The sequence below is a fragment of the Colias philodice genome, chromosome 7 (assembly GCF_061535455.1).
Source record: "Colias philodice isolate Cphi_HAF_F1 chromosome 7, ilColPhil1 Martin Lab GWU primary, whole genome shotgun sequence".
Taxonomy (NCBI): Eukaryota; Metazoa; Arthropoda; class Insecta; order Lepidoptera; family Pieridae; genus Colias; species Colias philodice.
In genome coordinates this window covers 6,913,501-6,931,632 of record NC_143092.1, presented here as the reverse complement: position 1 = coordinate 6,931,632, position 18,132 = coordinate 6,913,501, and the positions used below count along the sequence as shown (strand labels likewise).

Here is an 18,132-nt window from a genome sequence, read left to right as displayed (position 1 = left end):
TTAATATGTGATTTGATACATGATTTGAAAAAAAGTGCAATAATTAATGAAGCTAAAAGCTTTTATTTTAACTAGATGACTATCGAAATTCGATCTCTCTCGACCTTTTTCTTTGAAAATTCAATACAATTAGTTACAATTTTCATAAATATAAAAATCTAAATTCTCGGTTCTAGGTAGGACTATCTTATCTTAATATATATATAAATCTCGTGTCACAATGTTTGTCCTCAATGGACTCCTAAACCACTTAACCGATTATAATAAAATTCGCACACCATGTGTAGTTCGATCCAACTTGAGAGATAGGAAAGTTTAAACATGTAGGTACCACGGGCGAAGCCGGGGCGGACCACTAGTATTATATAAAATCTCATTAACGAGCAAATTAACAAAACGCTAATACGTAAACAACAAATTAACTAATGGAGATTAAATCGTTCCGCTTAAAAAACTTAAAGAAGTTAAAAACTCTATGAGGCTATAATTCAATATAATTATACAAGTTATTAGCTAATAATCTAATGTCATGAGTTTGATAATAATAATTAAACAACAACCAAAATTAATTTTGAATATCCTAACTGATAAGTATGTCATATAACAAGCCAGTTTCACAAGTTATGGATAATATGTTCCGCGCAACTTATCCGTCAGTTAAAATGAAGATAAATATATGAAAATATAGGCCGAAAAGTGTTAAATAGGCTATCAATGGCTTTATCAGCGAGTCTTGAATGTAGTCCTGAACTATTAAAGTACTAAATGAATATTATTTTTGACGTGATAACGTCTTTAAAATCGTTTTAGTCGGGTGACATGTTCAGAAACTTGTGTCACACCAAAACCTCACGAGCGCGATCGCAGGTACAACGAGAGAGAGACGGACCGATTTGCCGTCTCATCTCGAGCGCTGCCACTGCATTATGTTATCACGTGAACATCTCGATCGTAAACCTAATTTACAAACAACAAATTTTTTAAAGACACTAACATTATTCCATGTCTGATAAAGAATTTAATAAAATAATGACCAAACCGCGTTCAAAACCAGAAATAAATTCTTATAATCTAAATACATATCAATAAGTTTTACAATATTAGCAAATAACCACATGAAGACATTAAAAGCAACGAATGTCGAATAAAAATCTATACAATATATAAGTAATTATTAATAAAAAAACTAAAGCAATAGTCATGATTTAACAGGTGGGATAATATATCACAAATGATAATAAAATCACAAATTTAACTGATATGAGATTATTATCGAATATTCCTACATTTTCATTCAATCACATTCTTCAAAATACATAAATTTGTTTATTTTATCAAATATAAAAAGCCATGTTAATGTCAAAGATGGACGGATAGATAAAATATAATGTACCTATATCCTCTCTTTGACAATTTATTAAAAAAATAACCATTTTATTTTTGTTAATTCGAGATAACAATTCGAGTTGCTTTATTTATACTTGCAATTTGAATTTTTGTATGAATTTGAAAAAATATTCCTATGAAGCAATTTTGTATTCTTTTTTTAACGCGTTTTTCCGCGTACAAAGAGATTTACCGCGTAAAAAATTACAGCCAGTACGCATTTAAAAATTATTTCACAGTTAATTTATACTCGTATTAGTATCATACGTTCTTTCCGGGTCATAATACCCATTCAAATTGACCATAGTCAGTAGTTCCACCAAATGTCTTTGGTAACCACACTCCATGAGTTTTGTTATCACTTTGTGGAGATATTTAGCGAGTTTCTCGTATAAATGGTAAAGTTCTTCGAGTTGCGGGTAGCTTGAGTGAGTGAAATAACCGTTGGCTTCCTTTTGCTGCCATTCTCTGTAAATTTGTAAGACTGTTGTAGACGATGTGTAGCATTTTGATTCAATTAAAATTAAATGAATATATTAAAATTGATTTTGAATAAATTAAAAATAACAATAAAATATAATTTAATGAATATTAATGTTTTGATATTAATAAAATATTTCAAATATCATGGTGCTTGTATGGAATAAAATACAAAAATGGCAACTTTTATTAAGTACTATGTTTATTACCTTTAATAGAGATATGAAGTACATAGACTTACCCAGCTTTCAACACGCGACTAAATTTCAGAATAACAGTGAAAATATCATTCAACAATTTCATGACGGGCGTCGATCTATTGTTCAAAAGACATCTAAACAGTACATTTTTTATATACACCACGTGGCATTCGTACAAATCGTCTAACGTTCTGGCTTTCTTTAGATCTTTCTCGAATTCCGTCCAAGAGGTTAGAATGCACGTGGTCACTATGTAATTATCCAAAGCCCGTATTAAAGACGCCATTATATGTCGGTACAACTGTATGGAGATATATTGCGGCGATCGTAAGATCTTTCTCGAATGTTCCCGCGATAGTTTCACGGAGAGTTTCAGAGACTGTAAATAAAGTGATTTTTTTATATGTGGTGAAGTTTTTTGTGTTTTTAACATTGAGATAATATTAATAGGAGACGACACCGCCTACATCACTTATGTTCCACTCAACATACGTCATGTGACGTATGTTGAGCGGTATTTTTTAATGGTTTTAAAGTGAAACGCATCAACCATGCCTTCGTGTGTGTTACGATATTGCACAAATAATACAAATAATACGGAAAAGTGCAAAGGAATAACTTTCATCGTTAAGTACCTAACTAAATAATAATTTTTAAAACTTAGTTAGAGCAAAAAAATGGCGCACAGATTTTGTTCGTGGTGTCTCCTCCATACGTAGTAATATTATCTCAATGGTTTTTAAAAGTATACAAATTTAAGGAAACGTTAGATCTTTTAAAAGCTCGTAATATTTTTTTTTACGATAATCACTTTGTAATCGTCACAAAAAATAACTGTCAATCAAAAAACAAGAAACATAAAAACGAATCAATTTTAATTTTAAAAAATTATATAAGAAAAATAATATTTTTTTTACGATAATCACTTTGTAACCTTCACAAAAAATAACTGTCAATCAAGAAACAAGAAACATAAAAACGAATCAATTTTAATTTTAAAAAAATATATAAGAAAAATCAAATGTTATTGATATAAAGTAACCATTAGTTTTTCATTTTTCCGTATTTAGTTGGATATAATAAAAAAAAAAACTCACCTCAAAGTCCTCGCTCAAGACCCAAAAGATTCTTCTCATCTTGATTAAAAATTGAAACACTTTGGCGTATCGTAATAATGCTTCTTGCGATAAAATAATATTAAGTGGCCAATTAACTGTATATGTTAAAGATAAACATTGCAAAACATCTGGGGAACTGTGCTGAAAGCTCAGTGGAGATTCCGTTATTGTAAACGATAAGTTCTCTGAGAATTTATGAACATCTGTAAATTTAAAAAAAATATATTGTGTGTTATTCTGTAATATTTTTCTATTGTTTTTTTTTAATACAACAATGTCAAAGCTTTAAATCATTTGGTAAGGTCACAACAATTATTTCAAGTTCAAAGCTATGGTGTTGCCCCGGTTTGGCAAAAAGAAGCAGGTTCGAATCCCACTTTTTGATCGAAATTATTCTATTCTTTAAAAATTTATGGTTTTATAAAACATTTGAATGCTAAGAAAACTTAATATTAAATACAAGAGCCTTATTTAATTCTAGTAAATAATTAAATCTTACGTGATATAGACGATCCGAGAGCCTTATCCAAGATGTTATGTAGAGTCGAAAAATTTAACAACTCTTGTGGATTTAAAGTTTTCGTTAATTTCGTGAATAAATTATGGCAGATACTTCTTGAGAATTCTCCGTCCATTAAAAAGAAGTAATCTTTTAAACTCCTCAGATGTTCATACATATCTAGATTTACGAGGAAATATGTGAGAATAGAATTATTGACTACTTCCAATTGATATGTCAATGGTAACATTACAGATCTTTGTAAACACGCGGTCAGTGTTGCTATATTATCGCAATCAACCTTGGCAACCTCTTCTTCACTATATCGTGAATTATAAATATTATTGTATGGCTTTTTCTTTATTTCCTCCATGATAAATGCTGGATGCGTGTATGGAGATGAAATTCCGTCTAAATCCATTTGGCTGCTGAAATAATTTTTAGACTGTCCGTCCCAATTCTTCAATCCAAACGGATCGAAATTCTCGAGACTGTAGGACCCGTCTAACACATTAAATACCGAGGTTTTTCTATAACTCTTTATTATATCCGTACTTTTAGTAGGTGAATTTTCTGGGCTAGTTTGTACTTCTGAAGCTGCAGTTTCATCATCAACTATTATGGAGAAGTTAAATCCTTCAGAAGTTAAATATTCTTTGTCTGGTTTGATCGGTCCTGTTTCTAAATCTTTGCCTTCACTTCTAGGTGTAAATATGTCACTCGTCATTGGACCGTCGACCGGCATTTCTGCTGTGGTTGGCGTTTCTAAGTCAAGCTGTGAATTAATTTTGTGGAAATAATTCATGTACTTTATATAAGAAAACATTTTCAATATAGTACGATAAAATGACAGCGCTAAATTTGATTTTCTTTTCGATAATTAAAAAAAATAAACCCATTTTATCTTTAATAATTAATTACCAAATATCAATCATGTCGAAAAAAAAACATAAAAGCGTTTCATTACATTGAAGTATAATAATGCAGTAACTTTGACTTTGACTTACCCGTGGAAACAATTCACCTGGTGTCACCGCCCCAGTATTAGAGGAAGCGTTTATATTCAGCGTAGGTTCACTAAACGGCTTCAAATTCAGCCTTAGCCCAGATTTCTTTGTAGAATCAAATCTTGTTTCCGATCTCCCATCATAATCAGAACCTAACACTTTATTCTTATTACGCACAGCTTCTTCCTGTGCTATATTCGCTGGCTCACGATTTGCCACTTTATCTAATGGCAAATTGTATTCTACACCTAACACTTTTTGCTTATTAATTAACGCCTCTCTTTGCGCTTCTGTTCTTGGTTCCTGAACACTTTCTTTCTCTTCTGTTTTTACTATATTGAACTCTGCACCAAGGACTTTCATTTTATTTCGCCTAGCTTCAGTAAATGGTGTCTCTTCGATATTATTTTCTTCATCGACTGTAGTCAAACGTATTATCGGATGTTTGACTCTATTATTTTCATTATCGGTCTGCCCAAATTCATGGCACATAACCTTTTGTTTATTTTTCAAAGCTTCTTCTCTTGCTTCCATAAATCGTAAATTATCATTGACTTCATCTAGTTTCGATCCAATAACGTCACTTGAAGTTTCTTTAGATGTATGATGATTATTTTCAAAATCTCTGATAATATTTCCTTGAGCGTCAAGCTCTAATTCATTATCACAAAGTTTGTCTTTCTTCCCGACACCAAATATACTTTTAGCTGCATTGCATATGGCACTAAATACGTCACTTGATGCTTGAGCTTTATTTCTATTTATGTTATGTTCAGATTCTGGTGCTTCGACATTTTCAGAATCAAGCGAAGTCGTTGATTCCACCATATTTGGATCGTTTTCAGAAATAACATCTTTATTTTCTTCACTATTATCACCATCTAGTCCATCTTCTGATTTGAAATCACTTTGTATTGACATTGCCATAATTTCTTCATTCCTTTGATGTTCCAACTCTAACTTTTCCCTTTTCAAATTTCGTTCTTCAGTCGAAAGTAACTGCATTCGTGTTTGATCTAATTGAAGGCGTTTTATCTTCCATTCTGTGTGTATTTTGCTTTTCTCTACTTCCATGTTTAGCTTGTAATAATATTCTAACATTTTATTCCTACAAAAAAAAACACATTAATATCAAATTCAAATATTACATTTGAAATTTTATATGAGGATTATGACTTACTTTTCAACATCTCTTAATTTTGAATCAACTTCTTCTGTGGCTTTTTCAGCGGCTTCTTCTAACTGATTGCGTTGTTTCTCTCGTTGCTTCGCTTTATTTTTGGCCGCTTTGGCTTCAGCCATAGCCGCTTCTAACACTCGAAGTGAATGCTGCTTTTCAGCAATAATTAGTTGCGCTAGGCGTTTTCGTTCAGCTATAAGTGACCAAAAAATATGAAGTGATGAAAGTGTAAGTCTAAAATAAAAATCTAATAACACAGAATTAATATTAATTATTGTATTAAGTAGGAAGGTTGCTTACGACAGAACATACGGCATTGAACGGTAATTCTACGAAAGTTTTCTATACTATAAAAATAAATCGCAAAATGTTTTGGTAAGCGCATATACACGTCGAGTACGGCTGAACCGATAACATTAATTTTTTTTTTTATAATATTCCCTGAAGTACGAGGATGGTTCTTATGGAGAGAAAACGTAAACATGTACCACGTGCGAAGCCGGGACGAACCGCTAGTTTTTTATTAAATAATGATTATTTTTCCAATTAAATTATTAATTAAACTAGCGGTCCGCCCCGGCTTCGCCCGTGGTACATATTTACGTTTTCTCTACATAAAAACCATCCTCGTACTTCAAGGAATATAATAGAAAAGAATTATCGAAATCGGTTCAACCGTTCACACGTGATGCCATGACAACGCGAAACGGGTGCAGACCCGCCGCCTTTTTATAGCTCCCGCCGCGAAGCGCGTCGAACGCGGCAACTGATACACAAAAATAATCCTTATGGCTGCATGATTCTGTATTCACGCGCGATGACTTATAGCGTATTTCATGTATAACTTTGGTGTTTCTACACCGATTTACATGATTCTTTTACTATAACCTGCCCAGGAGTATGAAGAATAATTGTGCCAAATTTGGTTAAAATCCGTCGTGTAGTTTTTGTTTCTATAACGAATATACAGACAGACAGACAGACAGACAGACAGACAGACAAAAATTTTACTGATTGAATTTTTGGCATCAGTAGCGATCCCTTATCACCCCTTCATAGTTTTTTTTTTAATATATTTCATGTACAGAATTGGCCTCTCTACAGATTTATTATAAGTATAGATTAAATTATGCTTACCAACGATTTTCTCCATAGTCTCAGCTTGTTTAACAGACGCCATTTCAGTGAAGGCTTTCCGTTCGGCCTCTCTTTTGAGCAGAATCTGATCAAATGTAACGGGTTCACCGCTGACGAACAGACACCTAGTTCTGTACACGTCTAGTATTTGTTGTTCTCGTTCTAGATCATCAAAATTAGCGCAACATCGTACAGAGGGGTGATCCGATGATATTAGAAGGACGAGAGGATCCTGTGCATTGAATTATATATTGAGTGGGACATTGCTATAAAACTAAATATCAATTTAGTTTTAAAGCATTGAAATGCTTTAAAAATGATATTTTTTTAAAAAGAGTGATAATGAATAGATATTATTTCGGTTCGAATTCCGCCTCGTGATAGATTTGTTTTCTATTCGAAATTGTGTGTGAAAGAACTTTTAGTGACAACTTATTGTATAGAATAATTGCAAGTTACTTAGTGAGTTACATTAGTGAGGTTTTTCTAGAGAAATTGTTTGATGGTGCGTTACTGTGGACGTAAATAATTTAATTAAAATAAAATAATTGTTTTGTAATAAAATTTTAAATCAATAAAAAGAATACGTATACTTATACGTAATAAGTCACTTACAGTAGGATTACATAACTTCAAGAGTCTCAAAGACTTTCCACACAACAATATGAAACTCGCTAAAGGCCTCAAAAAATCTGGTACAGCCACGCTCAATGTAATATGGAATCCCTTATCCCAATATCTTTTTGTTCTAGAATTAACATATTGGCTATCTTTTCTTATGAAAAATTCATAGAAACGATCATCCAATTCACCTTCGAATATAAATTTTTCGATGAACCTACAAACAAAAAGAAATAATGAGTAAAAGTAACATATTCTTTAGTTTAGAATTTAGATGAATATGTAATGCATTATTATAAAAAAGAGCGTGTGTGCCGAGCACACGTATCAGAAGTGAAACTTCTTTACCCAGATTAAAAAATACCAAAATTGTTGCCATACTACATGACGACTGACGTGACGGTATTGCCATGACCTGACCTTGAAATTTTACTCTCAACGCGCCTAAAAAAGTTTCAGTTAAAAAAAGAAACCTACATTTACTTTAAAATGAAACAATATGGCGAATGAAAATAACTTATAAGATAATACATACTTAAAATAAACTGTGCACACAGTAACAAGTGAATTGTAGAGAACGAGTGCCGTCGTTTTGTGTGTAACAAGTGATATTTCATTAAAGAGGTAAGACATCAACTCAGCGCCGTATGGTATTGTGGATTTCGCATCTGAAACATAAATAATTAAGTTTGTTTTCCTGGTTTAAGGCTTGAACATAATAAAAAATAATATTTTTTGTAAAAAAACTTAATATATTTTTTTTATTTTAACAAAACAAACCGACTCAGTATAAAAATAAAAATAAACATAAAAAAATAACAAAAAATATGTCTTATGATTATTCGCGATGATACTGTCCAACAGCATTTAAAATATGTGAAATAAATAATTAAATTATATCTTACCACATTATTTGAGGAGATTCCCCTAAATTGTGTTAGTACTTAGTTAAAATATTACTCAAACATCTGAATAATTACAAACTTACCAGTCTTATTAAGCTTGTATATGGAAGCAATTGTTTCAATTTCATATTTCAATGGTTCCATATGATACAGTATTTGCAGTAGAGTTGGCATACAGTTCAGATCATCTAACTTGTTATTACAAAACTCTTCAAAAATGTCCGTTGCTTTTAATCGAAATTCCAATAAATATCGCCTTACAATTTCTCTTGAAGCCTGTGAAAAATATTCCATATTAAATAGTAAATAAAGTAGAAGAAGCCCATTAGTTGCATACAGGTTTCTGATAGCCTAGCTTGAACAAGACAATTGTTTTTACATAAAGCAAATTATATTTATTTAACGTCATTATTTTTCATATTGAACCGAAACAAGCTTCTTAAAATCAGATCTTAAAGCAAATTGCACTAGTATAAATACGATAAACAAACCTCAAAAACAAGCCCTTTATCATGAAAATGGTCATCCACACTTTGATTGAATGCAAAATCATATAATCGTCTATAATATGTGCCTATATGCAGCAATGGCAATATATACCCTTGCAAATGTTCCTTAGATATACATTCTAAAACTAAATTCTCTTTTATATAGAAATATTTTGTATCCTTATTGTATGGAAATGATTTAGTTTCTATGCCAACTGAAAAATTAATACATGATGAAATAATTTAATATTATTTAAGCTATAATACATTTCATGGTTTTCTGAAACTTTCAATGAAGTTTATTTGTATTTTTTTAATAAATGGGCAGACATTTCCCATTTAATACTCTGCACTGATTTCACAGCTTCTTGATATTTTTTTAATCAGTCAGTTACAATATCAAAAAGGATCAAACAGATTATGAGCCAGCAGTGGAACTGGCCTTAAGTCTTATATTATCTAACTAGCTTCCCGCCCGTGGCTTCGCCCGCTTTGTCTAAAAAGTAATTACATATACATATACTAAAACCTTCCTCTTGAATCACTCTATCTATTAAAAAAAAAGACGGGTTGCACTCCGGGAGTGCCGGCAGAAGTGAAAACTTGATTATTAACGTTCAGCATGTTTGATATTTTGGAATGGTATCCGTCTTACGCTTTTTCGATCAGGCCACGTGTCCTGACGCGAGTTTAAGATTTTACACCCAACGCCGCTAAAGAAGTTTTCACTTCAAAAAATCCATTGCGTAGTTTTAAAGATTTAAGCATACAAAGGGACATAGGAACAGAGAAAGCGACTTTGTTTTATACTATGTAGTGAAGAAACAAAGTTAATTATTTATTATTACATACCAATTAAATACATGATATGTCTAATAAATTGCTTCTCTGATATAATACTGAGGTCTGACATTACACCACCATAACTTTCTCTCCAGAGCATCATTTCTCTTGATGAAGTTGCTATCAGTTGCCTTTCATGTACTAGTGGTAGTTTGGCTGAAAATAATAATATTTTACGTCATGAGTATTGTTGGAAAAAAAAATAAAAAAAGTACTGGATCAAAATTTAATTTAATTGTGGCTTTTTGGGTAACTAAAAAAAAGTTAAATGAGTAATTATTTACGAAACTGAATTTGCTAAATAAAATGATGCAAAGATTTTAAATTTTATTGCTATAAAAAAATGCTTAGTTTTTAAATGAAAAATACTAATTGTTACTATTTATTTATTAACACTATCATATACATATATACTCACATACATAATCCCAGATATCACCAGGCACATCTTTATCATTTTGTGACGCTATTTCCCATATATTTATCTCGTCTATTTCTACTATAGGAGATTCTTTAGGCTCTACCTTTACCTCAGTGCTTGCAAAAGAAATCTGAAATGTTTATATTTACAATGAAATATGCAGTATTAAAATATAAACCTGCCTAAATCTCAACGGATAACTACTGAATTTAATATTTAGTTTTATAGCATTCAAATACTTTATTTATTTAACACTTTAATATGCAATAAACCAAGTACATAAAATAAGAATTCCACAATAAATAAAAGCAAAAAGGGCGACCTTATCACTATGCAGTGATTTCTGCCAGGCAATTAGGGGAGAATGCAAAGAAGAAGCGAGATAATATTATGAAAAACAAAAATAAAAACAATTATAAGATTAAGTAGAAGTAATTACATAATACAATAGAATGTATACTTATATAATTTTAAAAAATTCTTCGGTGACTATTGGATACTGTGATCTCAAAATTCTAAACTACATTTCATGTATCGAGGGAGCTCCCTGCTAAGCTATAGCCGTAAAATATTTCTAAACTTCATAGATTATTATCTTCTTCTTCTTATCTTCTTCTTCTTATATATAAAAATGAATCGCAAAATGTGTTGGTAAGCGCATAACTCGAGAACGGCTGAACCGATTTCGATAATTCTTTTTTTATTATATTCCTTGAAGTACGAGGATGGTTTTTATGTAGAGAAAACGTAAACATGTACCACGGGCGAAGCCGGGGCGGACCGCTAGTTAAAAATAAAAATCCATCCACTTGCATATATAGTATACTAGATTTCCGCCCGCGGCTTCGCCCGCGTTTTCAAAGGAAAACCCGCATAGTTCCCGTTCCCGTTGGATTTCCGGGATAAAACCTATCCTATGTGTTAATCCAAGTTACCCTCTATATGTGTGCTAAATTTCATTGTAATCGGTTCAGTAGTTTTTACGTGAAAGAGTAACAAACATCCATACAAACTTTCGCCTTTATAATAGTACTAGCGGTCCGCCCCGGCTTCGCCCGTGGTACATATTTCGCAATAAAAAGTGGCCTATGTCCTTTCTCTGGTATCAAAATATCTCTATACCAAATTTCATGCAAATTGGTTCAGTAGTTAAGGCGTGATTGAGTAACAGACAGACAGACAGAGTTACTTTCGCATTTATAATATTAGTATGGATGTGCTATTTATTAAATAGGTTTGAAGTTGGTGCCGAACATTAAGCACTTAGTATTAAGCCCGTGCACCGACATCAAACCTTTTTAATAAATAGCACATATAAATAATATGTAGTAAATAATAATGTCAAATCTTTTTTATTTCTTACTTTTCCGTTTTTGAAGTTGGTTGTTTTTAACGCAGTTATTTTTATTAGTGAATATTAAGCTTTCCGTGCGATTAGAGCTTTTTATGAAAATTAAGCTCTCCGTATGATTAGAGCTTCTTGTAAAAATTAAGCTCTCCGTGCGATAAGAGCCTTTAATGAAAATTAAGCTCTGCGTGCGATTAGAGATTTTTGTGAAAATTAAGCTCTCCGTGCGATTAGAGCTTTTTGTGAAAATTAAGCTCTCCATGCGATTAGAGCTTTTTGTGAAAATTAAGCTCTCCGTGCGATTAGAGCTTTTTTGTGAAAATTTAGCTTTCCGTGCGAATAGAGCTTTTTGTGAAAATTAAGCTCTCCGTGCGATTGGAGCTTTTTGTGAAAATTAAACTCTCCATGCGATTAGAGCTTTTTGTGAAAATTAAGCTCTCCGTGCGATAAGTTTTTTGTGAAAATTAAGCTCTCCGTGCGATTAGAGCTTTTTTGTGAAAATTAAGCTCTCCGGTGCGATTAGAGCTTTTTGTGAAAATTAAGCTCTCCATGCGATTAGAGCTTTTTGTGAAAATTAAGCTTTCCGTGCGAATAGAGCTTTTTGTGAAAATTAAGCTCTGCATGGGATTAGAGCTCCTTGTGAAAATTAAGCTCTCCGTGCGATTAGAGCTTTTCGTGAAAATTAAGCTCTCCATGCGATTAGAGCTTTTTGTGAAAATTAAGCTCTCCGTGCGATTAGAGCTTTTTGTGAAAATTAAGCTCTCCGTGCGATGAGAGCTTTTTGTGAAAATTAAGCTCTCCGTGCGATGAGTTTTTTGTGAAAATTAAGCTCTCCGTGCGATTAGAGCTTTTTGTGAAAATTAAGCTCTCCATGCGATTAGAGCTTTTTATGAAAATTAAGCTCTCCATGCATTTAGAGCTTTTTGTGAAAATTTAGCTCTCCGTGCGATTAGAGCTTTTTGTGAAAATTAAGCTCTCCGTGCGATTAGAGCTTTTTATGAAAATTAAGCTTTCCGTGCGATTAGTTTTTTGGGAAAATTAAGCTCTCCGTGCGATGAGAGCTTTTTGTGAAAATTAAGCTCTCCGTGCGATGAGTTTTTTGTGAAAATTAAGCTCTCCGTGCGATTGGAGCTTTTTGTGAAAATTAAGCTCTCCATGGGATTAGAGCTTGTGAAAATTAAGCTCTCCGTGCGATTAGAGCTTTTTGTGAAAATTAAGCTCTCCGTGCGAATAGAGCTTTTTGTGAAAATTAAGCTCTCCATGAGATTAGAGCTCCTTGTGAAAATTAAGCTCTCCGTGCGATTAGAGCTTTTTGTGAAAATGAAGCTCTCCATGCGATTAGAGCTTTTTGTGAAAATTAAGCTCTCCGTGCGATTAGAGCTTTTTGTGAAAATTAAGCTCCGTGCGATTAGAGCCTTTAATGAAAATTAAGCTCTCCATGCGATTAGTTTTTAGTGAATATTAAGCTCTCTGTGTGATTAGAGCTTCTTGTGAAAATTAAGCTTTCCGTGTGATTAGAGATTTTTGTGAAAATTAAGCGCTCCATGCGATTGGAGCTTTTTTGTGAAAATTAAGCTTTCCGTGCGAATAGAGCTTTTTGTGAATATAAAGCTTTCCGTGCGATTTGAGCTTTTTATGAAAATTAAGCTCTCCATGCGATTAGAGCTTTTTTGTGAAAATTAATCTCTCCGTGCGATTAGAGCTTTTTGTGAAAATTAAGCTTTCCGTGCGATTAGAGCTTTTTGCGAAAATTAAGCTCTCCGTGCGATTAGAGCTTTTTGTGAAAATTAAGCTTTCCGTGCGATTAAAGCTTTTTGTGAAAATTAAGCTCTCCGTGCGATGAGAGTTTTTTGTGAAAATTAAGCTCTCCGTGCGATTAGAGCTTTTTTGTGATTTAGCTTTCCGTGCGATTAGAGCCTTTAATGAAAATTAAGCTCTGCATGCGATTTTATGCGGTTATCAATTCGGCCGGTATATTTTTTTTTATGTATGTGCACCGTACACCGTATGTTTTTTCGGATAGGCCCAGTAGTTTTTATTTTATGAGCATTTTTGTCTGTACTCGATGACTAAGTTGATATGTAGCAAGTAACTTTGATTCACTTCCCGGTAACCGATTGAGCTGAAATTTTGTATACGTATGTAAATTTGATAGCGATGAAACATTATCATGACATGAAGCTGATTTGATGATGGAATCGGAAGGTGGCCATAGGACCTCAGTAATATATTGACTCAACTTTATCGAGTTTGGGCTCGTTTGATTCGTGTTGAAAAATACACTAAAAAGTATTAAATAAAAATAACTGCGTTAAAAACAACCGACTTCAAAAACGGAAAAGTAAGAAATAAAAAAGATTTGATATTATTAACTACTACATAATATTATTGTACATATTTCGCAATAAAAAGTGGCCTATGTCCTTTCTCGGGTATCAAAATATCTCTATATTTATTTATTTTATTTATAAATTCTTTGTTGCACTTAAAGAGAATAAAAAAAGAAATACAGACACTTAAATATAGCTTAAACTAAGTACAAATGGCGGTCTTATCGCTTTAGAGCGATTTCTTCCAGACAACCTTTGGTACAGTAGAGGAAAAAGTATAAAATAAAATAAATGGGTAGTGCAATAATAAATAATAATAGTAGGGAAAACATACACATACATATTTATATTGTTATTGATAATAAATAGTGAAAGGGAAAGAGAAATACAAAATACCATAATATGACATAATACATAGTAATTAATAATTTATTAATAAGTATATAATTTAAGTAAATATTATGTTTGGCTATGACTAAGGACCTTTAACCATAGTTTTGAAACTTTTTAAGGATTGAGCATTTTTAATAGAATCTGGCAGGGAATTCCATAGTTTAGTAGCATGCACAGTGATAGATTCATCATAAAAATGAGTGCAATGTGGAGGCATTATTATCCTCAACCTTTCAGTTGAACGAACCTCGCTACAATGGCCTCTAAACTCAAAGAGGTTTGAGTTTAATTTGGTAGAGAAATTCTATACCAAATTTCATGCAAATTCGTTCAGTAGTTAAGGCGTGATTGAGTAACAGACAGACGGACAGAGTTACTTTCGCATTTATAATATTAGTATGGATACCTTTGGTTCAGCAGACTGAGATTTTGGTATGACCAAATCTCTTGGAGTTGTCAACCTTGGCAAATTGAAAATATTGCTGTCCGAGTATGGAGAGAGTTGAGTTGATGTCATTGATGATAAAGACATGGGGCTTAGAAACGTCTTCACCTCGACACCCTGCTGGGAAGAAACATCTGGAAGCACTGAAAAGCAATAAATAAATCTATAATCAATGTGTTATTGCAGACAAAGTTCAACACAAACATTTAATAGTTATGACAGTGGAAGATAGCAAGATCCGCAATTTTATAAATTTCCTAAAATCCTAGAATATTTATAAATTTTCGTAAGATTCGAAACAAGAGTTAATATGGGCGTAAAATAATACAATTTTAGAAACCTTTAGAATTCTATGAACTTCTTATTTTATAAATTTCTTAGGAAATTTATAAATTTGCGACTTTGTTATCGTCCAGTAACAGTAACAAATTAATAGTTTCAAAATATATACTTACATGATCTTGAATCAAAACTTTCAACTGTATATTCCATATAGCTGTGTTTGTTGTTCAGATTGTTAGCAACATTCTTTAGTTTGAATGGTAATTCAAATATGTATGATGGATAATATGGATAAGGTTGAGAACCAAAAGCTTCTCTTTTTGGTTTTGGTAACATTTCTTGTAGTAACCCAAAGGTAAATGGTTTCTGTAAAAGAAATACAGTTCTGAGCGATTTTCACAACTCTAAAGTTGTGATTTGTTATTCAATAAAATGGCAAAGCTCTTTGCTGTATTAGATAGTTTTAATTTTTAAAGTACATAAAAAATAGGCAACTTAATTGGTAATTAATTTAACATTTAATTTAACTACTGTATAAAAGTCGAAAAAAGAAATATTTTTTATGTAATGTGAGCAGCAAAGGTGATGAGCTACAATAGCTTTGACTAGGTAGTCTTATAGTTTTACTTGTGAAAAATGATTAAGTTGGATTAAGCTAAGAAAGTATAATATCTACAGCAGTGGACGTAAATATGATTATACTTGATAAATACCTGAAATATTTCTTGAGAGACATCTTCAGGCACAGCATTATGTAGTTTAACAAGGAGTTTAATAACCCCATAAATATGTTCCTTATTTTCTGGTAAATTTCTTATTTCACTGATAGTTTTCTTAAGCTCGATACATTGTTTGTATTCAACGACATTTTTGGCACTTTGCAGCATTACAAAATGACATGAAAGTAATTCAACTAATGGATCTCCTCCAGACAATGAAAGCTCGGACGAAGTTCCTTTCAATATTATTTCATATGAACGGGACCGCATTTTCGCCGCAAGTTGTTTAGGTGAATTTCTGGTTTGTTGACAATATTTTTTTGCAGTTTTTTCACATAATTTTGTAAGTAACTCGTAAACACTAGCATTTTCATAGCGGTCATTGGTGGTTTTAGAAACATCCATTATGAAGATATTGTAAACAATATACCCAATATTGTATTTTTTGTAAAAAAATAGTTTTGTTTCAAAATAACAATTCACAACTCCAAAGCCACATATTTTTCGGTTTTACTCAGGCCTATAAACGATATAGATATTGATATTTATAAACGAGCACCTTCAGTCTTTACAAATATTAATTGCCCTTTTGATAAAATAACGTCCTCATCCTATTTTTCTAATAATTCATAATTATTATTTTCATTTAAACATGACGGCTCCACAGATTACTATATATTAGTCAGAGAGACGGCTCCGGGCAATCCAAATTCCAAAGATGTGACAGTGTGACACTGACGTCTGACAGTCGGATATTTGGCATTTTTTTTTTTGTGACAAAAATGTTGCTATGGATGGATCAAATCTTCCAAGTTAAAAACTGTGTTAAAAACCCAGAAAACCCCCGCTAGAATAATAAAAATTAGGAAACTATACTATCTGTAATGACCATGACCTAGGGTCGAAGCCGACGCCACACCCCGGACACTTCAAACAAAATTATCGTTTTGACAGTCACACTGTAGAGACTGCAAATGTGTGTGTTAACGCTTTATGGTTGGCACATTTGTGACTAGCGTAAAAAAAAATAGCGTTTTTCTGATGAAATACATCCGTAAACAGCACAATATCTAACCATTTTCTACGAAAAACGATAATCACAAATCGAAAATAATAAAATTACTTTAAGTCAATTTGATTAATGTTGTCAATCTTCGTTGCGTATCGTCCTTGTAGAAAAATGTGGACCATTTTTAGGGTGCACTCACACACATCAGTCACCGTCACGGCACGTCACCGGACAGGTTTAAAAAAAAATATGTATCAATAGTTCTAGTATGACTCTGTTCCCACACGACAGTCGCCGGCACGAAATCTATCAGTGACGTCCCCGGTCAGGCACGTCAAATAATCTTTCCATACATGTATCATACTTTTATCCCCACTCACCCGGTGCCGTCACGTCTCAGTTCAGTCAGCGTCGTGCTACCGTCAATTGCTACATGTTCTCTAGCGTGACACACGTCTAATCACTCACTAACCTGATGTATGTGTTCAATGATTCAGTCAAACCGGCGACGTGACTGACGGACAACATGACGGTGACTGGTGTTTGTGGATACGTACACAAACCGTCACCGATCAGTTATCGGTGACTTGACGGTGACTGATGTGTGTGAGTGCACCCTTAGCCTGATCGTGCGGGGTGAGGTAAGTGTTTAATTTTGGCGGGAGGCGGAGAGTGTCCGTTCTGTAGCGTTAAGCTACTATTATGTATTCTGTGCCGACGCTCTCTGCCATCTGTCCGAAGCTTAGATCATTAAGTAATGGATAACACTCGCAGGCGTTTCCCCTTTTGCCGAGGTATAAGATTATTCGAATCGAAAAATCTTATGCTTTCATAAAAACTACTTGCGTAATCGATTACAAACACTCTGCGTATTCGTTAAACATTGAAAGGACGTCTGCGAGTGCTCCGCTAAAAATGCCGTTTTGCACTGTCAAGTCTTGCAGAAGCAATTCAAACATGTCGAATATTAAAAAAGATGGAATAACCTTTAATTTGTGTATATTTTTTTATTTTTTTAACGTACATTTCTAATTAAATGCAATTTCTAATAATTGTCGATGTATCGTTTAGCGATATGATCAAGACAAATAATCGAGTCATGTTTAGAGAGAGAGAGAGACGAGACTATCATGGAAAGAAAATATACAAATTTAATCTTTATTAACTAAGAGATAAAGTTGAATTTAAAACGCGATAATGAACCGCATTCCTTACGAGACTATCTTTTAAAGAAATACAAATTTAATCTTTATGATATAAGTTATAAAGTTGAATTTAGAACGCGATATTGAATCACACTCCACACGAGACAACTTAGGGA

At 32.8% G+C, this 18,132-nt stretch overlaps 1 protein-coding gene across 3 annotated transcripts; it reads right to left on the bottom strand.

The window, feature by feature from the left end:
• Positions 1-6: 6 nt before the first annotated feature.
• Grip163 (gamma-tubulin complex component 6) lies at positions 7-16,459 on the bottom strand. 3 transcript variants are annotated; one of them, XR_016315879.1, is made up of 17 exons: positions 15,797-16,459; positions 15,257-15,449; positions 14,763-14,944; positions 10,283-10,415; positions 9,874-10,020; positions 9,025-9,236; positions 8,617-8,809; positions 8,164-8,296; positions 7,623-7,845; positions 7,008-7,239; positions 5,871-6,063; positions 4,691-5,798; positions 3,684-4,458; positions 3,164-3,387; positions 2,108-2,445; positions 138-1,854; positions 7-104 (listed from the first exon to the last, which is right to left on the bottom strand). XR_016315879.1 is itself a non-coding variant. In XM_089697387.1 (16 exons), exons 1-16 carry the CDS (start codon positions 16,205-16,207, stop codon positions 1,626-1,628), a joined length of 4,926 nt encoding a protein of 1,641 aa, XP_089553513.1. In that variant the 5' UTR covers positions 16,208-16,459; the 3' UTR covers positions 7-1,625. The 3 variants fall into 3 exon arrangements, 1 of the variants encoding a protein (XP_089553513.1); XR_016315878.1 differs by having other exon boundaries at positions 7-182; positions 357-1,854; XM_089697387.1 differs by having other exon boundaries at positions 7-1,854.
• Positions 16,460-18,132: the final 1,673 nt, after the last annotated feature.